Here is a 25,471-nt window from a genome sequence, read left to right as displayed (position 1 = left end):
AGAAATGGTCTAAAGAGGAAGGGAGACCAATGAAAAGTATAGGCAAAACTGTTAAAAGATATATAGAATTAAGCAGACTATCTGTAAACTAGTCTTTACAAAATATTATGATGTTGTTTGATCCATGACCATGTAGTGTACTGCACCTAGTGGATAAAGATTTGGTTGTTGTTGTTGTTATAAGTTCAAGAAGATAAAAATTGCATGTTTTGTAGTCATGCGGATCCCGCACAAATCATGAAATATTTGTTCCAAATTTTAACCAAAAACAAATCAATTTTTTTTTTTTTTGTGGACCAAAAAACAAATCAAACTTAAAGATTTGTTCCAAGTTTATTTAAAATGCGTAGTAAAACAAATCAATTCGTCAAAAAAAAAAAAACCAAATCAAACATAAATTTAAAACCAAATCCTCTTCTTTCTATTCATCATCTCCTTCTGGCAAATTGAACATTCATTCTCTGTTTTTTTCTGAAATCCCCAATTTTGTTCTCCCCTTCTAGCAAATTGAGCACTCTTTCTTTGTTTTTGTTTTTCCGAAATTCCTAATTTTGTGTGCTCATTCATACTAGTTTGATTGAAAAAGCTTGTACTACTTGTTTTTTGTGCTCATTCATGGCGGCTGAGTCGAACTCCAAAAGACGACGAATAGTAGCAGAAGAAGACAGAATCAGCAGTCTACCAGACTGTGTGCTCAGCCATATCCTTTCTTTTCTCCCCACCAAAACCTCCGTTGCAACAAGCATTCTGTCGAACAGATGGCGCCACATTTGGAAGCATGTTTCCGTTCTTGATTTCTCCGACGACTTCAGGGACGAATCGTTATTCGAAAAGGCAAGGAGAAACAACAAACTATTCGAGCACTTCCAAAACTTTTCTGTTTTTGTAAACAGGGTGTTCTCTCTTCGTATGCCTTACCCAATTGAAAAGATGAGTCTCTCATGTGTTAAATCTCTTTACAACATCGAATCATGCACCAGTTCAATCGACACATGGGTTTGCTCTGTCATTGGACCACACCTCAAGGAATTCAGCCTCGAAATCGATCCCATTCAGAAATATCAATTTGAACCTCCAATCACCCTCTTCACTTGTACTAATCTCGTTTCCCTCAGGCAAGCAAGCAAACCCTTTTAGTTATTTTAATATTCTTAACATAATTATAATGATTTTTTTTTGTCAAGTAGTCTAGTAACTAGAAATATTCCAGCGTTATGGGACGGGACAACATAATAATTTTACTAACATATTTTTTATTTAATGAATTACAGTCTCATTGGGGAAACAGGAATGTTGTCGTCAATATATATTGACCCACGGTTTGCTGAGGAAATTCGTTTACCATCACTTAATTACTTGAAACTCCACATGAATAATGTGGATATTCATACAATGAATGGCTTCCTCGTTGGTTGTCCTATCCTAGAAACTCTAGATACTCGTCTTTTTGGTTTTAACTATAATAAACTCCGTGTGCCATCTACATTAAAGAGGTTGAAAATCAGCAGCTGTTCTTGTCTAGAAATGGATTTGTATTCGCTTGGTTTTGATGATCTTAACACATTCAGTGATGTTGGCAACTTGCAAAACGTGGTGAAAGCGTCTCTTGATGTTTTTCGTTGTTCTGATGGTTGTTATCTAGCTGACATATTAGTCAACTTCTTCGATGATCTCTCTGGAATAAAACATCTATCTTTGAGTATTTCAACAATAAAGGTATAGTTTTATTCGGTTTTATATATATAATATTAGATGATGACTTATGTGTGTTCACTAATCAAATGCCTACACATATTTCCAAATTTTTTTTTTATCACAACCTAATCATCTTGATTTTTTTACTAACTAATATTACATTATTACTACTTGCAGTTGCTACTAGGTGACCCTGTTCATCTACGTTTCCCAGAATTCCGCCATTTACTTCATCTGGAGCTCATTCTTCCGTGGTTCAACCAAAACTCTCTATTGAGCCTACTTCATGCTTGTCCTATGCTTCAAGTTCTTATAATTCAAAACGATAAGGTTTGTTGAGTTCTTAAGTTCGTTTGATTCAAGTTTGATTTTATTTAACTTCATGTACACCACTTAATAACTTTCATGTGCAATGTATCAATTTAACGTTTTTATGAAATAGATTACGCAAGGCCTCATTTTATGCATACTTAACTATATATGATTAATTACCATTGATTGCATCTTATTTATGGTGTGCCATTGTGTCTTTGACAGAAAGAATCAACCTCACCAGAATGGACTGCACAATCAACTGTTCCAAATTGTATTTTATCACATCTGACCTATATCCAATTTAAAGGCTGTGAAGGATTTCCAGATGAGCTGTTATTTGCAGAGTATATTTTGCAGAATGGACTTGTTTTGAATAAAATGAGTATTGCTGATATTTCTGTAGACATTTTGAAGTACTACATCCTCAGAAGATTATCCAATGTTCCAAGGGCCTCTAGACTTTGTCAACTTACATTTGATTGAGCTGTATCACCATAAGGTGTATTTCTCACTAATAACCACTATATGACTTGTGTAAAAATAAAATAAAAACCTACTCTATGACAGATGTTGGGGGATAGCTATGCTTCACAATCTCTATCTATTACAAATGTTGGGAGATTGCTTCTAATTTGAACTTTGTATTCATTGAAGATGAGTGCTTTTCTGACCCCCCCCCCCCCCTATTTCTTCTTTACCCCCCAAACTGACGTTTTTGCCCTTGGGGGGTATCAAACCAGCTCGGTTTTTAAAAACCGAACCACATCTTTATATAGAACAACCATGGTTTGTCGGGTTCATGTTGAGATACCGCACTGATGAATGCTGGTTTGGTTTGGTTTTTAAAAACCGAGCTGGTTTGGTTTTTAAAAACCGAGCATGTTGCAATGCTGGTTTGGTTTTTAAAAACCGAGCTGGTTCGGTTTTTAAAAACCGAGCTGGTTCGGTTTTTAAAAACCGAGCTGGTTTGATACCCCCAAGGGCAAAAACGTCAGTTTGGGGGGTAAAGAAGAAATAGGGGGGGTCAGAAAAGCACTTGTGTTAAGAGGCAACTGTTTATCAAGGCCCAAAGTTATCAAAATTTGAAATTTGTAATTTTATAATTTTGTAAACTTTTTTAGTTTAAATTGCAACAAAACACTATTTCCTTGTTCAATCTAGAACTCTTATTAATATTATATTATATAGGATAAAATATGTTTTTAGTACTTACTTTTATAGAGTTTTGGTTTTTGTCCATGTAAAATAAATCATTGTTTTCATCCCTACTAAATTTTTTATTTTGTTCTTAGTCTTTAATGCGCAAAATTTTGACATTTGTTTGAACTTATATATGTTTAACATGATATATAGACATAATATATACCAAAATGTCATAATATTTGCATTAACATGTCAAAATAATCCATTATCTATCCAATCCATCTACCAAAAAATTTATCCAATATATTATATAGAGATTTGCTTTTTGGGCCCCCTAAAATGACCAAATTAAACCTCTCGCTTTCTAGTATGCGAGCACTTATCAACAGGAATCAAACATTAAACGTCCAGCGTCTCGACCCTTTTACCACTAAGTTACACATCCAGGGACACTAGTACTCAAATTGATTCGATATAGATGAACTTTGTTAGCCACATGACTCAAAATTAAATTGTAGGCTTAAATATATTAGTTTTGTCCCTACAAAATTACCGAGTTTCATTATCTTATCTATTCTCCTCAAAAGACCAAAACAGATTCCAAACTAGGAAGAAATATTTTACTTGGCCAAGGCCAACAAGCCATCTTGGCTATAACTGTGAGTCTGTGACCTAATCAATGTTTGGAAAAACTTGATATTTTCATTGACTATGAACTATATATGTAAATACACATTCATTCTGAGTTCACATGCACAGCCCCTTATGCGTGTGATCAAAACCTCGCTTCAAATTCATGTGATCAAAGGTAAAAAAAAACCTATAAACTTCCCCTAATACTCCTGATTTCGCCTGAAGGAACAAATGTGTTGATGTTTCAAGGCGGCAATTACACCACACACAACTTACCCCCTCTTGATGAGGTAAAACTCCTATCATGAGGAGGTTGGACCTTGTAGTCACACGGTCATAAAGTAATTGCCATGAAAAAACAATTACTTTTGAAGGAGCCGGACTCTCCCAAATCTTAGAAAAGATTTTTGCCTCACAAAGAGGTAAAGGGGGCACTTCATTCAATTCTTTTGAGAGCGAATCAAAAGCCGACTATACCGAGAAAAAACCCATCGGAGATTGAATAAGCAGAACTTACATGTCTAATCTACGCTGCTATTTTGTGCTACATAAATTTACCGTCACTAATTCAAGCAAATTCAACAAACAAACAACATTAGGCTTTCAAATTATCTCATTTAGCATTATTTAATAATTGAAAGCTGTAAAGTTATCAAATAATCAAAACTAAAGCAAGTTGAACATGTGGCAGTAGCATATGATGAATTATTTGTTAACAAACATAACATACAACAATTTCCCTATCAAAGAAGCAAAAGTTTGCCACTTCCTATTGAATGAAAACAAGAGTTTTTTTCTTGTTTCCAAAAATTTTAAGGAAAATGCTAAACAGTGCCCCCGGCACTGTTTAAGCATATAAATATGGAAATTTTGTCTCGGAACTTGTGCATTCAATGCATCGAAAATGTAAAAAGTTATTTTATCAATATTAATTTTATCTTTTGTTTCTATATTTGGTATGCTTAACAAGTGCCCAACCCCGGGGGCACTGTTTAGCATGACCCTTTTAAGGAAAATTTGGGGGCACTGTTTAGCATGACCCAAATTTTAAAACAGCTAATTATTTTTTTCAGTACACAAATCTGAAGAAAAAGCAATTAAACGACTTCAATGACCACCTCTACAGGCATGGCAATATAACCTATACCTGCGGGCACCCACCAGTCCAGTCCCTCCCCGATGTTGACGGGGAAAAACCGATTTGACTGGGTTTGAGTTTCCCCTTAATTTAAAATACGGGGGTGGAGCGGATAATGGGGACATTGATACAATGATACCCACCACGAATCCGTCCCCAAACCCGCTCCGCGTATATCTAATTACATTTTACCTCTCTTAAATTATAAACTCTTAAACAAAGTCTTAAATTATATTCAATTGTTTGTTTTTATTTTTAAGTTATGTATTAAACAAAGTTGTTTTTTCTATTTATATTGGTTCTACTTTTCATGTTAATGCAAAGTTGTTTTGTTGCGAATCGGGACGGGTTTGAGGAAACACGAACTTTATGGAGATTTCTCCAAAACCGTAAAATGCATTCTAAGCATTACTTTGTATTTCAAGAGGGGGCAAAAAAATTTAACAATTTTAAATTACATAGTACTTCTCTTTTTATGCAAACAAAATATGCTTTCACAAAATGTACTGGGAGTATCTTTACTAAAAGATTTTTTATGACAAAAACATAAAAATATAATTTAATTTCCCAACTGATATTCATATTAGAAATGATAAACTTGTAGAGAAAGGAACTGTTAACTGATCCACGTAACATGAAAATTCTACTTGTTTTGCAGATGGTAATATTGCACCAGTAACATTGAATGCAAATGCTACAAAGAGATTGCCAATTTCTTCTTTTTTCAATAAATCAGGAAAACATATTTGTAAAAAAGAGATAATGTGTTGTTATGTTAGTTTAGATTGTCTAGAAAATCAAACCCATGAATACAAGGTTGTGGAATTAGCACTAACTAATACCCCTAGATAAACAAAGATGTTGCCAATCCATCAAAGTTAACACTAACTAATACCCCGAAATAAACAAAAATTTAGTTGCAATAATAACAAATTCACACAGTGGAAATTCATTGACTTGATTTACTAAGTGGCATGAAATTCAAAAGTTTTTCGTTCAATTTCAAAAAGCCGGTAAGTAAATATCATCATTTTTTTCAATGTTATAGTTATAATATGAGTCTAGCAAATCTCAACCTCTCTTGCTAAGCTTCAAATTCTAAAACAAACATGGTTACAGAGGCAAAACTTGAATAATTCTTTTAGTAGAGAGGGCATATCCTAATTAATATTATTATACCTTATTGGAAAATAGCTGGATCAAAGAAATTCAGAAACTTTGAGGTATTGAATCATGTCATTCCACCAAATAGAGTTGAAAATGAAGTGCATGCAAGAAAATACAAGGGACAACTAATTATGCAGACCAAACCCAATCTGAATCACCTTTGAAATGATTCAGTAATAAACAAATAACAAAGTAGTTTTAGTGAGAAATCACACCTTAGGCAGATATAACTTAGTCAAATGTAAGTTGGCAATTTGCAGAGGCCCTTGGCACATTAGATAATCTTCTAAGAGTGTCGAACTTTTTGTTTGGGTCCACCGATATATCAACAATAATCATTGTTTTCAAAACAAGCCCTTTTTGCAAAACATATTCAGCAAATAACAACTCATCTGGAAATCCTCGATATCCTTTTAATTCAATGGAGGCCAGGTGTGATACAAGACAACTAGGAACACTTGGTTGTGTAGCACATATTGGTAAGGGTGACTGATCCTGCCGGCAACAAAAGACACAACAATGCAACTTACATAAGATGCAATCATAGATATAGTAATGAATAATGTTATGCATCCTTGTCACTATTTGGAGTATGCAAAAAGCGAGGCTTTTCTATGATTTATTTCATAAAAACATTGGATGGATAAATTTCACAACAAAGTTATTAAGGGGTGTACATGAAGTTAAGTTTACCAACTTCAATTAAACAAACTTAAGAAGTCAACAAACCTTGTCGTTTTGAATTATGAGAACTTGAAGCAGATGGCATGTCTGAAGCAGGCTCAGCAGAGAATACGAGTTGAACCATGGAAGAATGAGCTCTAGATGAAGTAAATGGCGAAATTCTGGAAAGTGTAGATCAGTGGGGCCACCCAGTAGCCACTGTTTGTACACAACAAGCAGTAATGATGTCATGTTAGCTAGTATAAAACTAAATAATGACGATACTATACCATAATTTCTTTGTTATATCAAAATCATAACACTAAATATATTATGCAATGGTTAGAAAGCTGATCTATATATGATATGTTTATATCTTTGACGCTTCTAACTTGGGATTGTTGTTAGTGTGATATTATGAGAATTGTGTGGAGTGATTGATTCTAAGACTTGTATACATGTGAACGTATTTGATCAGTGAAATACATTAGTCACTTATATTTTAGTATGGAGAAACTTCACACTGATAAGTCAAAAAACAAGAGTCAAGATCCATTTAGCCAAGAAATCTCCATCACACTGTGTGGTTTGAACGCAACAGAGATCTGGTAGACGATTAAGTCCATGCTTGTGTAATGGATATCATCAAAACCACTTTGCGTTCAACTGTGACTTGCATGTGAATGGTCCAAGGATTCAATTCAACAACTGAAAGCAAAATTGGCAAAGTGCAAGCAGCAGGAATGACCATGTTTGCATTCTAAGGGAAACTAAAACACTTTGGGATGAGTCAAGAAATTATGAGCACGTCTCATAGTGTTACTTAATGTGGGGGGTGCAATTGCAGTATTCCAAATTCAAAAATGAAGAGAAGAAGAGAAAGTTCATCCATTCTAGATGATCTTATTATTTCAGGCAGTGGTTCTAGGACCATTCACCAATTCAAGCTTTACCTTCATACTTACTTTCATTAGAAGGATTTTGAAAGGTTAAAGATTTCCTTTTAATTCATTTGAAGGATTTGAGAACAATCTTTTGAGTTACTTATAATCCAAAACTATGTACGTGGATTGATGAGACTTCTAAACTTTTACTACTTCCAACCAAGATGTGTGTACCATACAGAATGATTTTATTTAGATATAGGCTGAAAAACAAAACTTGTACCTACTGGGACTCATCTCGCTGACATATTCATTATAGCCCTCAGTAGAAAGCAAATCTAGCCTCTAATAAGAAAATTGGGCATCCACCAGCTTTAGGGGGGGGGGGGGGGTGATGAAAATATTGTACCATAATTACCTATATTTGTCTTTGTTATATATCCAATCATATCACTAAATTTAGGTTGTGATTACAAAGCTTATCTATGTGTGATATGTACATATCTTTGACACTGTTATCTAAGGATTATTGTTAGCGTGATATTATGAATATCATGCGGAGTGATTGGATTATAAGACTTGTATATATGTGCAAGTAAGTACTAGTATTTGATAAGTGAAATATGCTATTCACCTGCAAATAGCGGCCGCTATTTCCGCTTCTCTAAATAGCGGAAAGCAGACCTGTAGCATAGCGAGGAGGGGGTCTGCCGCTACGGCTATCCCGCTATAGTGCGCTATAGCACCGCTATTAACATCATAGCTATATATTATAAACCATGATAATAAAATTATACCTTTGTTGTTGAACGACTCAACACTAGATGTTTTATTCCAGTGAGAGCGCTGAGGAGCTTGAGAAAAGTGAAGGCAGAAGCAGCCGAGGAAGGAAAAACATCAACAGACGCTTCCACCACGTTTTGCAAATTGTTGGCATCAGTGATTGTGATATTTGCAATGCAGAGGTACTCAAGAACAGGCACATCAATTTCAAGGGAAGCCCCGGCGTCTGAATTGTTAATGATGATTTTCAACCACTTCAATGAAGGTGGCACACGAATTATACCGCCGCTGTCCTCAGCATAAAAGCAAAGATCGAGAGTTTCTAGGTTAGGACAGCCAGAGAGGAGGGCATTCATGGGAGACACTTCCACATAACCGATGTGAAGTTGTAGCTTCTTTAGTGATGGTAAACGAATCGCCTTAGCTCGTTTCAAGTTAAAATATACTGCACCGTTGAGACTGAACTACATGTTAATTGTTAAATGTTAGCGTCACATCATATTATTAAGAACAAGTAAAAAATAAAGGTGGCTGCATTCTGTTACACAAACAAAGGTGACTGCATTACCATAATCATATGTTTAACTCTCACTCTGCAGATTTTGCTAGGAGTCTAGGAAACAAGTAATTCTTTAGTCCACTCCTCCCCATTATCAATAATAATCCCAAAATAATTCTACAACTGTAAAATCTATTATCAAATTCACTTACTGTCATAGTAGTCCAAAAAATGTCAAATAAACAAGCTTTTATGTTAATTCATAAGTTATCATTAGCTAAAATCGTATCTTCATAAGTTGTTTTTTCATAAACTATTAAGGAGGTTTATGAATTATATTTGCATAAGCTCAAAAATAAATCAATCCAACTAATAGAAACGAACAGGATTGACATTCTCCAGTTTCAGATATCATTGACAAAGACAAACAGGATTAACATTTTCCAATTTCAGATATCATTTACAAATATTTTTAGTGCAGAAGACTAGGTTGATGCAATCCTACAATTTCAGAGACTACTTACTCAATAAATAAATAAATAAATAAATAAATAAATATACCCAGCCAGAAATAATAACAAAAAATAAAAATAAAAAAGAAACGTTCTTGCTTGCCTGAGGGAAACTATATTAATGCAAGCAGAGAGGCTGATGGGAGGCTCGAAGCAATATCCTCCGTCGTCGTCGTTGGAATAGAGAGTGAGGTCGAGTTCCTTGAGGTGGGGCCCAATGACGGAGTGGACCCACGTATTGACAGAATAGGTACAAACCTTGTGGTCGACGAGAGAATGGGTACATGAGAGACGCATCTTACGAACTTCGCAAGGTTTGCGGAGAGTGAAGACGCCGTTTACAAAAACCGCTAAGGTTTTGAAGAGTTCTAAACGGTCATCGTTTGGTTGGAAAAAGTCGTCAGAGAAGTCGAGAACTGAGAGATGTTTCTTCCAAATGTGGCGCCATCTGGGAGAAAGAAGGCTTGTGGAAACGGCGGTTTTGATAGGGAGGAATGAGAGGATGTGGCTCAGTACAAAGTCCGGTAGATTGCTGATTCTGTCTGCGTTTTCTTCTTCATCTGCTTTTCCTCGTTTTGTGTCTTCCATTTTTGTGTGAAAATTTGCGATTGATCTGCCTTTTCAGTTTTCACGATTCATATGAATGGCGGCGGAAAAAACAGATAGATGCTCAATTTAATGAATTGAAGGAGATCCAAGAACCTGCATTGTATATCGTGTGCTTGTGGTTTATAGAAGAGGATTTGGTTTTAAATTTAAGTTTGATTTGATTTTTTATTTTTTTTGTAATAAAAAAAACAATTCTTTTTTTTTATTATTATTTTAAACTAGCGGACTAAGCAAACGCGTTAAAAAAATATATGCTTTATATTATGGTGAGTTTGTTAATAAAACATTTTTGTTGTAAAAAAAAAAAATTAATTTATATGCATCGATAGTTTAAGTTTTTGTTTTACCTGCGTTCAATAATATATCAACACATCATGTATTGTGTTTAAAAACTCATGATATGTCACATTCATTAAATAATGTGGCAACATATCATATGATGCATGTGTAAAATCTTTACACCGATAGTACATACAAATTAAACTAAAAAAAATGTGTATTATGTTATAGTGAGTTAATAAAAAAAATTTGTGCATCAAAAAAAAATTGTTGCTAAAAAAAATTAAGGATATTGTTGGTATTATGAAAAGTTCAAATAAAAAATTTGTATTCTCTTTATATATAGTATAGTGTTATAAACTTATGTAAATAAGAGTGATAAAGATGAGCAAGAGAGAGAAGCAATAGTCTGTATTAGGATTAGGGTTACAATAGAATGATACAAGGTATTAATATATAGGCAAACATAGTGGACCAATTACATGAGTTGGACCTATATGGACATCCACTAATAATATTCATAACACTCCCCCTTGGATGTTCATCCAGGATATGTCTCATTAAAACCTTTACTAAAAAAACCCAGTGGGAAAAAATTCTAGTGAAGGAAAAAGAGTACATCATCCTTTGTGTTTGAACCTGCCTCGTTAAAAACTTTACCAGGAAAACCCAATGGGACAAAACCATGGTTAAGGGAAAAAGAGTGCAGAACACAATTATATCTAAGACGAATAAGAACGATTAATCTTCTATATAATTGATCAGAAGCTTTACTTGACAATGACTTTGTAAAAGTTCTGATTCTTCTTCTTCTTCTTTAATATACTCTTCTTTGAATTAGTTGTAGATGCGATACTATTTTCTTCAAATTTCTTGTATGTGTAGCATCATAAACTTTAACAAAACCACATTCCGAACTTCCTTGATGTAGTGCTAAATCTTCCACATAATTGGATGATATTGTTATATCTTTGATTTTGTTGATATTGACAATGATAAAATACCACTACATGCAAATCTGTAACATGGAATAGTGTCCTCAATTGAACTAATTAAATTATGGTACTTCAAGACCAATTCAAGTAACTCGTCATTCTCTTGAGACGTGGAATAATCTTTGTTCACATTAAGTGACATCACGCAGAACTTATATCTTTCCATATCACATTTATTTAGTACTTTGATATATAAGTTTCTTGACACATAAAACTTATTAACTAAATACTAAGTTTGCAATTCAAAACAAACTTATTTCATTTCAAACTTTTCTTTAATCAATAGATTTCAGGAACTCTTTAGCTGTCAAAATAATAACAAATTATTTTCCATAAAAATGGACAAATGTTGTCATTCTCATATTCCTCAATTGGGAGTTCTTCAAAATATTATACAACATGCATCTTGATTTTATGCATGCACAAAGAGACTTTTATTTTGATTAAATCATCTCTTCAATAGTCTGGATTGTATGTCTCATGCAAATTAAACCCTTCAAGGAGTTTCATATAATCATCAATAATAAGTGAGCCATACAAATATATCGTAACACGTTTTTCAAATAAATTGAATCTTTCACGTGTTACTAAACTTAATCAAGTAAGAAAATGATTTTGATTTCACTTCAGGTGAATATTTCTCTTCTCATTTAATATTTGTATTTCAACATTTTCTATTCACACAAAAATTGATTTGTACCTCATCATTTTTACATCTTCGGATGTATGGACTTTGGTCCAAAAATCTTTCACTTTGCAAAGTGACTTTAAATACTTGGTAATTGCATATTTTCATTTGGCCAATCAATGTGTTTTCTATAATTCTCAATAGACTTTGATTCGTGATCCTCATTTTCTCATATCACATATAGCGCTTTTATGTATATAAAATATCGTCAACTTTGACTTCATTTCGGTTCCACCGTATTCCATTCATGACATAATTTTTCGTGATCTCTATATTTTCATAAGTTTCAGGTACCTGATAAGTTCTTCTAGAACTGAAAAATCAATTATGTCAAATATTCTTTTCATATCCTCATTTGGGTATCTTTCTTTTTAGCTCCTTTTTTTATTTGAGGATTTTTATATTTGGAACCGACTGACCTACCACGCTTTAGGGTGGTTAATACTCATTTGCAATATAAGATTGTCTAACATTGACATCCATTTTGATTTGAGCATTAGCAGCTGATAGTTGTTTTCATAAACCTTGCAAATGATTTATCTTTTGAACATCTAGTTCAAACTATTTTATATGAGGATCAAGATGTGATAATAATATATTTCAAATTATTCATTTGAACTTCTGGTTCATATTTCCAGCTGCTTATTCTCTCCCCCTAATATTGGGAAAACTAATTCATCACTTAATTATCAGCCTACAGGGCTGTAAATAAGTCTCCAATTTTTTTAGCTCAAAATACTATATAATAGATGGAGATTCATGTTAAATATATTTTCCCAATATTCTTTAATAATTCACCTTAGTGCATTATATTGGAGCAACTGGAACATACCAACACATCCAAAAATGCTAATATGAAAAATATTAGGTTATAATCCTAAATTCAATTGCAAATTAAAGGGAGAACTTTCATATAATAATTTATTGACTTGATGCGAAGCAAAAAAAAAAAACTCGATATAAATAATCTCATGTTCCCAAAGTAGAATTTTGAAGTTATGATTTCATAAGTATCAATCACACATTTAACTTCAGACGTCTAAAGAATATATCTTCTGGTCCATATTTTTAATTAGCATATGCTGCAAGATATTCAATATCAATTTTGATTTACATATGATACTTATCAAATACTTTCTGAAAATGAGCTCTCTGTCAAATCAATTTCACAAACTTCTGGTTGTAAGTTGACTAATCATTTAGTTGATGCATCAATTAAAGTCATAAAATATCTAAATGGTAATTGGTGAATTGATTTACAAATATCACCTTATATACATTCTCAAATTGTGAGAGACTCAGTTTTTTTTTTTCAAATTTTCAACTTCCTTTGTGAACTAATAACAAAATTATTGGGTTTAAGAATCTTCTGGTTCTTCAATACATATCAAATAATATTATTTTTCGCATCATAATGGATCCGGAATAACCCAACCGGTCTTGCCAAAGACAAATTTTCACATAGTTTGTAAACTTCTGGTTTACAACAATTTGTGCTTCAATTGCAGTAATATATACAAGTGTAGTATAAACTTATGGTTTATAATTTTTTTCTTTTCATTACACTTATTTTATTCAATACATGTGTCGTAATATATAGAAATATTCGACATCTCTTCATTCCTCGTTTCAATATATGATATTCATTTATCTTTATAACTGAATATCACTATCAATTTACAATCATTCAAGGATGTAAGAATATTGAATTCATTTGGAATTCATTGAAGAGAAAGAGAAGTTATTTATTAGTTCTTCAAGAACTATATAGTAATAAAATTATTTCTATGTGCAATCCATCATGAGTGGATGGTTAATAAAATTCTTCCAGAATTCATAATAAATGGTGATACTTCGTAAGTTCTTCAGGAACTAGGTTTGTTGAATTCTACGGGAATTCATAAACTAAATTTCTTCTTATACGCAATTATATAATAATTCACAATGGCATGAATAATTACATCACTAACCTCCAAGAGTGTAACTTTCGTCCTTGCAAATAGAGTCAATGAGCATTGATGACTTTACCATTATCATAAGATCTTTGACAGTATTATCTCAAATAGCTCACAAATCAACGACTAACCGTTATATCATAATAAAACGACTATAATAATTGACTCAATTTATATAAGCCAGAAAATGCAACGATGATGTGGTTTTCAAGTGCCTTAATAATTGCTCAAAAGAATATAATTTCAATAATAGCTTACAAGAGTGATAAAAATGAGCAAGAGAGAGAAGCAATAGTCTGTATTAGGATTAGGGTTACAATAGAATGATACAAGGTATTGTCGCGGTGATTTTCGGAGATCAAAGCTATTGATTAGACTTTGACTCGCAAAATAAGAAGTCACCACCGAACTTTAATTTATCCAAGGGAAGGGGAAAAGATCGAATAAAACCCACAAATAAACATGCAAAGCTAAAGAAGCAATAAAGCAATAAGCAATGCAATAAGAGATCAAGGTACGGGGGTTGATTATGCAAAGAGAAGGTATTAGCACCCTAAGCATCTATAGTACTCTATAGGAACCTCTTGTAATATATATGTTTTTGGCTAAAATTGTTTGCTTGTAAATGATTGGAGAGATGAGAAAAGAAATATCTTTTTTATTAATTTTTGATTTGGAAAGACGTGAAAGTCTCATGCCTACGTACCAATGAAGGATCAAAACCTCGTAGTTCGGGGTAAAAATAATAAAGTGGTTTGTTTGATTGTTTTTAGGAGAAGAGACAAGTTGTCATCTTAAGTTAAAACTCCTTTAATCCACCACAAACATGATGATGATAGATCTTTGCTTCACAATAGGGAAGGGCTCTAACTTGGATATCAAATCAACAAGTATGCCACTAACTCTCCTAGGTGGAAAAGAATCAATATCTTTTGATTAAATGTTATGGGGAATTTGAGTTTTCAACCATAGATGACTCATGTCTAAACTCTTTGAGAAAAGAGTTTTTTAAAGTCAAAAGCCAAATGGCAAAAAGGTTTGAGTGAGTTTTTTGTATTTTTTAGTCTTTTGAAAATGTTTGGATATGCTTAAGTGTGTTAAAGCATTTATTGAAAAAGAGTTGAAAATCTCTTGACGAAAGTCAAGGTTTCTTAAAAAAGATTCTTTTGAAGATTAGTTTTTTTGAATGTTTAGGATTTTGTGTTTTGAAAGTAAAGAACAAAGATAAACAAGTAAACATGCAAAAATCACATAATGACACAAAGTCAACAAAACGATCACTTCCCTTGGATTTAGACAAAATTAAATTAAAATGATAAAGAAAAGTATTTTTTTTGTATTTTGTTATTTCTGATAAAGAAAACAAAGAAATATGTTTTTTGGGATTTTTTAGATATTTTTAATAATATATATAAGAATAAAAAAGGAAATAAAATAAAAGGGTTTTTAAAAGAAAAATGCAGAGGAGGGTGTTGAAACCGTGACCTCTCCATGACCAAACCAAACACTCAGCCAACTGTGCCAGCGCGCGAATCATGAAAGAATATGCAGAATTGATATAAGTACTAAACTAGCCATTTAAATGTTGAAAAACGCGCGCTCTGCATCATCCCCTACCTTCAGCTCAGGAACAACAACTTCCATAGTTAAAAAACGCGTTTCTTCATTTTCTCACCAAATTTGACATGTTAATATACCATTTTGCTCGGAATTTAATGAGGATCATGAATATACACTTAAAGTTTATCAATACTTACTCAAACATTCGAATTTTTCAAATTAAAGTAAGAACCCTAAAACTTCAAATACAAATTAAATATTATTTAAGCACAATCTGAACCACTTACCATAGGGCTTTCACTTAACACATGATGGACTACATTTTTTCTTCACGAATCAATCAAAGATAATGCATGTATGATGTAGTTCAAAGTCACGAAAACTTACCTATTGGAGCAAGGTCCAATGCCCCTTCAAATGATGTTTCAAGATGAGAAAATGATACCTTTAGCTTCCTTGAGTCCCCAGGAGTGTAATGGTATAGTTACTTTTCCTTTAAACCTTCTGAAACGTTCTACCCAATTCAAGTTGAAAGTGACAAAAAATGGGATTTGGGAGATGGTAATGGAGGTGTTACAGTTGATGATAAATGCATACAGAAGTTTATTTATGGTGTATGGATGATGATTCAATGGAAAAATCGGAAGAAACTTTGAGGAAATGCAAGTTTCGAAATTTGGATTTTTGAAAGTGTAGTAATGGAGTTTTTGAGTGGATTTTGTTGATGATTGTTGATGGCTTAGTTCTGAGGCTTGAGGGGCTTTTATAGAGGTTCCAATGTGTCTTCAGAAGTTGATGGAATTGACTCTAGTTGCATCTCAATGCTGGTTTGTCTCCAAAGTTACAAAAGTGGTTGAAAAAGCTTTGTGGTTCCAAGGTGAAGATGGCTTGATTCATGGACAATAGGGTGGCTTTTTCTGAGTTTAGGGAGTTGCTTCTGAGCTTTGAGGTGGAGTGTGATCAGAGAAAACAAATGGGAAGCTCAATGCATGAATTGTTGGAGAAAAGCAAGCTTTACAAAATGTCAATGAAACTTTATGCAAAAAGTGCTCCAAAAAGGACATGTAATTTGGACAATGCTTCAAACACTTGGACAATGCACTAAAAGTCTGTGTAAAACATCAGTTTTGTTGAGATTTAGAAGCAACATAGGCCTGCAATTACTGATCACAAGGTTTGGATTTGGTTTGAGCAAGAACTTGACATGGTTTTTTGACCCATAAATCAGCTCTAACATGGTCACTTCTCCCCTTCGAAACTTGGTTCTCAAGAAAGATAAATTCATGCTCTTGGTGTCATTGGAAATATGGCATCCGCCTCTACAACTTTGATTTTGATCACTTGTCCTTAATACATTGGGATCATAGAGAAAACTGGCCACCAAAACTCAAAGTTTAAGCTGTTTGACACTTAGAAAAAATTCTAAGTGTTTTTGACAGTTTTTTACAATTTGACATCTCATGTTTCCTTGTTGTTATAAGCCACTCAACAACTCTTCTGAATCTAAACTCTTCACCATGATATAGTATCATATGAAATCTTAAAATTAAGCTCTTGTTTGCTCAAAATGGATGCTTGTATTGGAATTTATAAGCTTGCAAAGTCATGCACTTGATAAGGTCAAAAACAACTTAGAAAAAATTTCTAAGTGTGGAGATTTTCAACAACTTGGAGAATCAACTTTAAGCATTGTAAAGATCCTTTTGACTTCAAATCTTTTTACCACATTTCAATATGTCATGAGAGCTTTCCACAGAGTCCTTGTTTGAAAATTTATGATACTTGAGGAAGAAGATATGATCTTGAAAAGTTGGCTCCATGAAAATGAAATTTTCTATACTTAGAAAAATTTCAAAACCCTAGTCTTTGATTTTTGAAACCTTTTCTTGACTTTCTTGATTCAAAACCATGTCTTACCAAAGAGGCAAGCAGAACAAAATATCTTGTATTTTTTTTTTTTTATTAATGATGCATGAGAATATGAGGTGGGATCTTAGGTCAAAAATTGGGGTATGACAGATGCCCCTATTTAAGTTTCTTCATCCGGAGATATGAAGATTGAAATCTTTGTATTGACGGGATTGAAGAGACTTAAATATAGAATACACAATTTTGGACCTAAGATACCGAAAAATTGTTTTGATGCAAATATGGATGCAAGACTCTAAATCTTGTGGGAAGAGACGTCACAAGAGACAAACTACTACTACTAGAGAAACCAGGAATATGACAAAGAAAATCCACAAGGGAAAACAAAAGTGACCCGACTGAGGAAGAGAAATAACAAAAAGGGATGTCCAAGTCCATTAAGGAGAGGAATCCAACTCCACTGGAGAAATGATATAATTTCACTGGGGAAGAGATTACCTAATATCATGCAAGTGATAACTTGTTTAGGTAAATCAAAGTGACAAGACATTATCTACTATCCAAACAAATGATAGCATATCAAGATAATGAAAAGAAATGAGACATTATCTACTATCCAACAAAGTGATAGCATATCAAGATAATGAAACCATATATTACCTACTATCGTAACAGTGATAGCATATCAAGGCAATATGAAAAGAAATGAGACATTATCTACTATCCAACAAAGTGATAGCATATCAAGATAATGAAACCATATATTACCTACTATCGTAACAGTGATAGCATATCAAGGCAATATGAAAAGAAATGAGACATTATCTACTATCCAACAAAGTGATAGCATATCAAGATAATGAAACCATATATTACCTACTATCGTAACAGTGATAGCATATCAAGGCAATACAAAAAGAAAGAGACATTATCTACTATCCAACAAGTGATAGCATATCAAGATAATGAAACCATATATTACCTACTATCGTAACAGTGATAGCATATCAAGGCAATATGAAAAGAAATGAGACATTATCTACTATCCAACAAAGTGATAGCATATCAAGATAATGAAACCATATATTACCTACTATCGTAACAGTGATAGCATATCAAGGCAATATGAAAAGAAATGAGACATTATCTACTATCCAACAAAGTGATAGCATATCAAGATAATGAAACCATATATTACCTACTATCGTAACAGTGATAGCATATCAAGGCAATACGAAAAGAAAGAGACATTATCTACTATCCAACAAGTGATAGCATATCAAGATAATGAAACCATATATTACCTACTATCGTAACAGTGATAGCATATCAAGGCAATACGAAAAGAAAGAGACATTATCTACTATCCAACAAGTGATAGCATATCAAGATAATGAAACCATATATTACCTACTATCGTAACAGTGATAGCATATCAAGGCAATACGAAAAGAAAGAGACATTATCTACTATCCAACAAGTGATAGCATATCAAGATAATGAAACCATATATTACCTACTATCGTAACAGTGATAGCATATCAAGGCAATATGAAAAGAAATGAGACATTATCTACTATCCAACAAAGTGATAGCATATCAAGATAATGAAAAGAGGAGACATTATCTACTATCGTAACAGTGATAGCATGTCAAGATAATGAAACCAGATATTACCTACTATCGAACAAATGATAGCGTGTTAAGGCAATATGAAAAGATAAGACATTATCTACTATCCAACAAAGTGATAGCGTGTCAAGATAATGAAAAGAGGAGACATTATCTACTATCGTAACAGTGATAGCATGTCAAGATAATGAAACCGGATATTACCTACTATCGAAACAGTGATAGTGTGTCAAGGCAATATGAAAAAGATAAGACATTATCTACTATCCAACAAAGTGATAGCGTGTCAAGATAATGAAACAAGGAAATTACCTACTATCAAACAAGTGATAGCATATCAAGGTAATATCGCTCCAAAGACTGAATGATAACAAGCTTCCGCTATTAGAATAGGGAAATCAATAACTCTACCGGAAATTCAAAAGAGCCGCGGGTAGGTTAGATTGAAATACAGATTTCTTAACAATGAGAAAAATGTATGTAAGGTTTTTCAACAAAATTTCTTGATAGGACTCACTGGGATAAAACCACTTGAGAAAATTGAGTGAAGATATTTTGTGATATACAAGTCGCTTGAATAAAGAGACCGCCACTTGTTGCTTGGGGACGAAATTCAATCCAGGAATGAACTGGAGAGAAACGGTCAAACCAGACTCTACATCCAATGAGGAATAAACTCAACTTGGGGTTTTCCTATCTACATATTGGAAAGGAAAAAACTGAAGCAACCTTCTTCCACGAGGGATGAACTCAGTGGGGAATTTAGAAATGATACACACTTTCTGCTTACGGCTGACACTCTAGTGGAGAGATGACACACCCATACTTATTTTCTGGTGATAAACACAACCAAGATAAGTGATATCATAAAAATCGGGGAATGCAATCATGCATAAATGATGCAAGTATGTATGTCATGTATGAATGTTATGTATGAATGTATGAATGTTATGTATGTCATATGTATGCTGACAAAACAGATAGAGAGACAAATTGGAGATGACCAAAAAACACCGCACAACCGAATACTCCACCAATCTCAATCAAGATGGAAACATCACTAGAGGGAAAACAAAACCACCGATAGCGTAGAGTCCTTCTACGATGCTCAAATCTCACTAGGGAGAGGGAAATATTTCCTGAGGAGAAACCTCCAAAATTCAATTCCTCTAATATCACAAATCCGTTGAAAGGATAACAACGTGAACTCTTCTTCGAGGCTTAGCTGGGGATGAATGGGGAACAGTCACGTTCAGTATTTAGTTGGGGAAGGCCGGATCACATGGCCAACACATTATAGCAACAATCTACTTTTCAGGGGAAGACTGTTCATGTCCATAAAACCCAAAAGATCAACTTTATTGGAGTAGGAAGAAACATAACAACCATCTTGACTGATCTGGATTGCCGATGGAAACCACTTCGGGTGCCCCAAGTTTACTGTGCTGATCAAGGTAGCCTTCGATTCACAACTTGCCCCAGATCGCATGGCCTTTGAGATAAACTGTTTGATTAAAGATTCACGAGGTAACTGCCCCAGATTGACGGTACTTGGCATATTCTTTGCTCAACAAATCTTCTAGGAAACATGCCCTTTACTGATGCTCATTTGTAAGTTTCCTTGATATTAAGCAAATGTTTTACAAGCAGAAAAAGTTTATTTTGAGAATGAGAATTCTAATACAACAGTTATGTAAGTCTTGAAGATTTTATTGAAATGATGTCGCAAAACCTTGTGACTGAATCACTGGTTAGGATATGACATTGATTTTTTTTTTTTTTTTTTTTTTTTTTTTTTTTTTGAAAGACAAATATATAAAAGCATATGATACCATCACAAATTTTGAGCAAAGCTCATGGGAGTCAGGAACGCTTTAAAGTATGCTATTGAAATAAACCTTGTTTCAATTAGGACTTTTAAGGGTTGTAACGTGGCCTGGTTCACGGTTTATAGAAAAAAGGTTTTAAGGCTCAAGGGTTATTTGTGCCCACCCATTCTTCGTGATGTTCTCCAATCCTATGTTCATTTCATTCAACCTAAGTGTTCATTTCTCAAAAAAAGGTTTTTAGGCTTAAGGAACCAATCAGACTTTCGGAGTAGCAGTCACCTTTTTGTCTTTGTTGTTGTAGTCACACAAATTTGTTCTTTTTCGTATTGAAGACCTTGGCTTTATTAGCCCTTTCGCTTTTCACTTTTCATTTTCCCTAACTTTTGCCTGAACTCTTTCTTTTGAATTGGTAGTCCAGCGGGATGCCCTAACTTTTGCCTAAGCCAATTGTTTTCAAGCTTGGTCTTAGCGGGCTTTTCTTTTTTGCTTCTTTCTTTTGATTGGTCTTTTGATATCTGGATTTTGAACAAATCGTATGACTTTGTCTTAAATTGTTGAAAAGGGTTTTGTCTGCCTTATCCCTTGATGGATGAGTGATAACCATTGTGGTTTCAGACTCCTTTTTTATCTCCTGAAGAATGAAGGATGACTATTGCGGTTGATTCTCAAAGGTGCATATTTTTATGAAATCTGAACACTTGGTCAAATAAAATGAATACTACCCATGCCCCAGGTTAAATGAAAGGTTTTTTTTTTTTTTTTTTTTTTTTTTTGAATTGAAAAGAAACTCCTACTTCAAAGGCTCAACAAGGTTAACGAGGGATTATCTTCCTTATATCTCCGGTGTTTGGGAATTGAAACAATGCCTGTACATCATCAACAGAGTTTTATTCAAGAGCACACAATTAGAGATTTTTGCGTTTTCAATCATCATCCTCCCTCCAATTTCCGCTAAGCAAGAATATTGGTAGAATTTTGGTATCATAATGCAGAAAAATAATTTAATTGAAAGCAAATACGAGTGAAACGAATGAATTTCTTCAAGACAAACATACTCATTGTATTAAGATAAACATTCAAGAAAACAAACAAGTTCCTACATGCAAACAATGCATTAACCAAAATAAAAAGACCACAAATGACAAAACAAGGTCATTCGGGATTTGACATAACCTGAGACCACAAGTTCATCTGAACAAACTTCAACCATAATCACACATTATCATTCCTATTTCTGGTGACTTGGATAAAACCTTGATCCAGTAGGTATTGAAGGCCTCTCTTCACCACGGAGCATCCTCGAGAGTCTCTACAACAAATTCGACAAGAACCATAGTTATGTCGTTCTAAATTACCCATCCTGAACAAAGTAGCATGCATTTGTACCAGATCTCCTCTCATTAAATGTGCATCAAAGATACGGTACTCGCCGGGACATCCATATACCATGTTTACAGAATCTTCCCCATGCGTCACAAAGTTGGGTGAATCCTCTTTAAGATCATCTTCAAGGATAACATCAACTTCGGGTTGAGGAGGATTGATGAAACCCGCGCTTCGAAAGAATTCTTGAATCGGCCGAACAACCGTGTCTTGTGTAACAACACTTGCATTTGTAGAAGAGTAACCCAAACCTTCACGGAACTTATTCTCTAGCAAAGTCAGAATACTTCTCAAACCTTCAGTTGCACCACTCCGAGGAGATGGAGGAGTTGGTGACTGATTCCGAGCGGCCATCAAGCTCTTTACCATGGCAGTTAGTCTATCCATTGCTGCTCGAAGAGTAGTCACCTCTTCACGAATCTCGTGGATCTTATGCTCTAGTGTTAGGTCCATCTTGACGAACTTGGTGTTGTACTTTGCGACACAACTCAGCTATTGGAGAAAAAAGGTATGACTCAATCTTAGAATGCAAAAACTTGCATAATGAATGATGCATGAAATGCAATGCAAATGATTTATTTTTATTGGTTTTCAAGGAACTCAATATTGATTGCAAACATCTTAAGGAGACAACTCCCTTTTTAGAAAAAACATGCCACCCTTTACTGATGGAAAGAAAAAATGTACCAACTTTTACTGATGGTAACAAAACACACCAACGTTTACTGAAGGTGGACTACCAGCTTTTACTGAAGGTAGAAAAGAGAAAAACTTCATTTCATTGATAATGAAAGGATTACAAAACCTATGACGTATGCAAAGGGAATCCTAAGTTCTTTGAAAACCAAAGTAAAGAATTTTCATGAATGCATGGTTATGCAATAATTACAAACAGGATCACAAACATGGTTCAAGGGTTCGACGTCACGAGCATGAAGTCATGGATAGAAACCAACCACAATGTGTGTACTAAGGGTTCTTTTGTACCTGTAGAACAAGGTTCTAAGGAGTACCCAGAGTCCACATCCCATCTTTCGAATTTTATCGGCTTACACGACTAACTCGCGGTCCAATAATATTCTCAAGAGAAACTCGTCTGAGTGTAGCATCGCGTAACAACTATTTCAAGACTACTCTTGATTTAGTCACCGCACTACATCCTAAAAGGTCAAGATGGGTTAAAGGGTTCTAAGGTCCTCAGCTTCTCGGGCTCTCATGTCGAAGGTAATAATGTTTTCACGACTCACTCGTTCAACAAATACCACCCTCAAGGAGGCCTCCACTGAGCGGGGGATCTCATGCCAACTCTTTCAGGACTGACTCCATCAAAGTCAACATGACTATACCACCCATCCTATCTTATTGTGCGCTCAAGTCCGGGTAGGGGACTTATCTCACCACACAAAGTCATCAAGTCCAAGCAAATAAGCAAATAACACATGCAAAGATAATATATACAAGCATGTAAATAATATACAAACATACAACAATAATAGCACAAAACATATGTATATACAAGTTAGGCTTAACCCTCTTGGGGAGGTTTCCCCAGTGAAGTCGCCATTTCTGTCGCGGTGATTTTCGGAGATCAAAGCTATTGATTAGACTTTGACTCGCAAAATAAGAAGTCACCACCGAACTTTAATTTATCCAAGGGAAGGGGAAAAGATCGAATAAAACCCACAAATAAACATGCAAAGCTAAAGAAGCAATAAAGCAATAAGCAATGCAATAAGAGATCAAGGTACGGGGGTTGATTATGCAAAGAGAAGGTATTAGCACCCTAAGCATCTATAGTACTCTATAGGAACCTCTTGTAATATATATGTTTTTGGCTAAAATTGTTTGCTTGTAAATGATTGGAGAGATGAGAAAAGAAATATCTTTTTTATTAATTTTTGATTTGGAAAGACGTGAAAGTCTCATGCCTACGTACCAATGAAGGATCAAAACCTCGTAGTTCGGGGTAAAAATAATAAAGTGGTTTGTTTGATTGTTTTTAGGAGAAGAGACAAGTTGTCATCTTAAGTTAAAACTCCTTTAATCCACCACAAACATGATGATGATAGATCTTTGCTTCACAATAGGGAAGGGCTCTAACTTGGATATCAAATCAACAAGTATGCCACTAACTCTCCTAGGTGGAAAAGAATCAATATCTTTTGATTAAATGTTATGGGGAATTTGAGTTTTCAACCATAGATGACTCATGTCTAAACTCTTTGAGAAAAGAGTTTTTTAAAGTCAAAAGCCAAATGGCAAAAAGGTTTGAGTGAGTTTTTTGTATTTTTTAGTCTTTTGAAAATGTTTGGATATGCTTAAGTGTGTTAAAGCATTTATTGAAAAAGAGTTGAAAATCTCTTGACGAAAGTCAAGGTTTCTTAAAAAAGATTCTTTTGAAGATTAGTTTTTTTGAATGTTTAGGATTTTGTGTTTTGAAAGTAAAGAACAAAGATAAACAAGTAAACATGCAAAAATCACATAATGACACAAAGTCAACAAAACGATCACTTCCCTTGGATTTAGACAAAATTAAATTAAAATGATAAAGAAAAGTATTTTTTTTGTATTTTGTTATTTCTGATAAAGAAAACAAAGAAATATGTTTTTTGGGATTTTTTAGATATTTTTAATAATATATATAAGAATAAAAAAGGAAATAAAATAAAAGGGTTTTTAAAAGAAAAATGCAGAGGAGGGTGTTGAAACCGTGACCTCTCCATGACCAAACCAAACACTCAGCCAACTGTGCCAGCGCGCGAATCATGAAAGAATATGCAGAATTGATATAAGTACTAAACTAGCCATTTAAATGTTGAAAAACGCGCGCTCTGCATCATCCCCTACCTTCAGCTCAGGAACAACAACTTCCATAGTTAAAAAACGCGTTTCTTCATTTTCTCACCAAATTTGACATGTTAATATACCATTTTGCTCGGAATTTAATGAGGATCATGAATATACACTTAAAGTTTATCAATACTTACTCAAACATTCGAATTTTTCAAATTAAAGTAAGAACCCTAAAACTTCAAATACAAATTAAATATTATTTAAGCACAATCTGAACCACTTACCATAGGGCTTTCACTTAACACATGATGGACTACATTTTTTCTTCACGAATCAATCAAAGATAATGCATGTATGATGTAGTTCAAAGTCACGAAAACTTACCTATTGGAGCAAGGTCCAATGCCCCTTCAAATGATGTTTCAAGATGAGAAAATGATACCTTTA

The 25,471-nt window shown here is 33.9% G+C and overlaps 2 protein-coding genes across 3 annotated transcripts; one reads left to right on the top strand and one right to left on the bottom strand.

Annotated features, from left to right (window-relative positions):
• The first annotated feature begins 386 nt into the window (after positions 1-386).
• On the top strand, positions 387-2,685 carry LOC123896722 (FBD-associated F-box protein At3g52670-like). Its single transcript, XM_045947077.1, has 4 exons — positions 387-1,115; positions 1,272-1,716; positions 1,873-2,025; positions 2,233-2,685. The coding sequence occupies exons 1-4, from the start codon at positions 616-618 to the stop codon at positions 2,491-2,493; spliced, it is 1,359 nt and encodes a 452-aa protein (XP_045803033.1). The 5' UTR covers positions 387-615; the 3' UTR covers positions 2,494-2,685.
• Positions 2,686-5,705: 3,020 nt separating this feature from the next.
• On the bottom strand, positions 5,706-10,158 carry LOC123899905 (F-box/FBD/LRR-repeat protein At4g26340-like). Of its 2 annotated transcripts, XM_045951171.1 has the most exons (5): positions 9,536-10,158; positions 8,436-8,880; positions 6,821-6,973; positions 6,307-6,586; positions 5,706-6,140 (listed from the first exon to the last, which is right to left on the bottom strand). In XM_045951171.1, exons 1-4 carry the CDS (start codon positions 10,018-10,020, stop codon positions 6,323-6,325), a joined length of 1,347 nt encoding a protein of 448 aa, XP_045807127.1. In that variant the 5' UTR covers positions 10,021-10,158; the 3' UTR covers positions 5,706-6,140; positions 6,307-6,322. The 2 variants fall into 2 exon arrangements, with proteins under 2 accessions (XP_045807127.1, XP_045807126.1); XM_045951170.1 differs by having other exon boundaries at positions 6,133-6,586.
• Positions 10,159-25,471: the final 15,313 nt, after the last annotated feature.

The sequence above is a fragment of the Trifolium pratense genome, linkage group LG7 (genome assembly GCF_020283565.1).
Source record: "Trifolium pratense cultivar HEN17-A07 linkage group LG7, ARS_RC_1.1, whole genome shotgun sequence".
In the NCBI taxonomy this organism is placed as follows: Eukaryota; Viridiplantae; Streptophyta; class Magnoliopsida; order Fabales; family Fabaceae; genus Trifolium; species Trifolium pratense.
This window is presented reverse-complemented; position numbering and strand designations above follow the sequence as displayed.

What these genes read in the sequence shown, in the direction of transcription:
- LOC123896722 (XM_045947077.1), top strand. Translation starts at nt 616, where the DNA reads ATGGCGGCTGAGTCGAACTCCAAAAGACGACGAATAGTAGCAGAAGAA. An exon ending in TGAGTATTTCAACAATAAAG is followed by an intron (nt 1,717 to 1,872) that starts GTATAGTTTTAT and finishes TACTACTTGCAG; the next exon opens with TTGCTACTAGGTGACCCTGT. An exon ending in TTATAATTCAAAACGATAAG is followed by an intron (nt 2,026 to 2,232) that starts GTTTGTTGAGTT and finishes TGTCTTTGACAG; the next exon opens with AAAGAATCAACCTCACCAGA.
- LOC123899905 (XM_045951171.1), bottom strand. Translation starts at nt 10,020, where the DNA reads ATGGAAGACACAAAACGAGGAAAAGCAGATGAAGAAGAAAACGCAGAC. An exon ending in ATTAATATAGTTTCCCTCAG is followed by an intron (nt 8,881 to 9,535) that starts GCAAGCAAGAAC and finishes CATGTAGTTCAG; the next exon opens with TCTCAACGGTGCAGTATATT. An exon ending in TGAGTCGTTCAACAACAAAG is followed by an intron (nt 6,974 to 8,435) that starts GTATAATTTTAT and finishes GTGTACAAACAG; the next exon opens with TGGCTACTGGGTGGCCCCAC.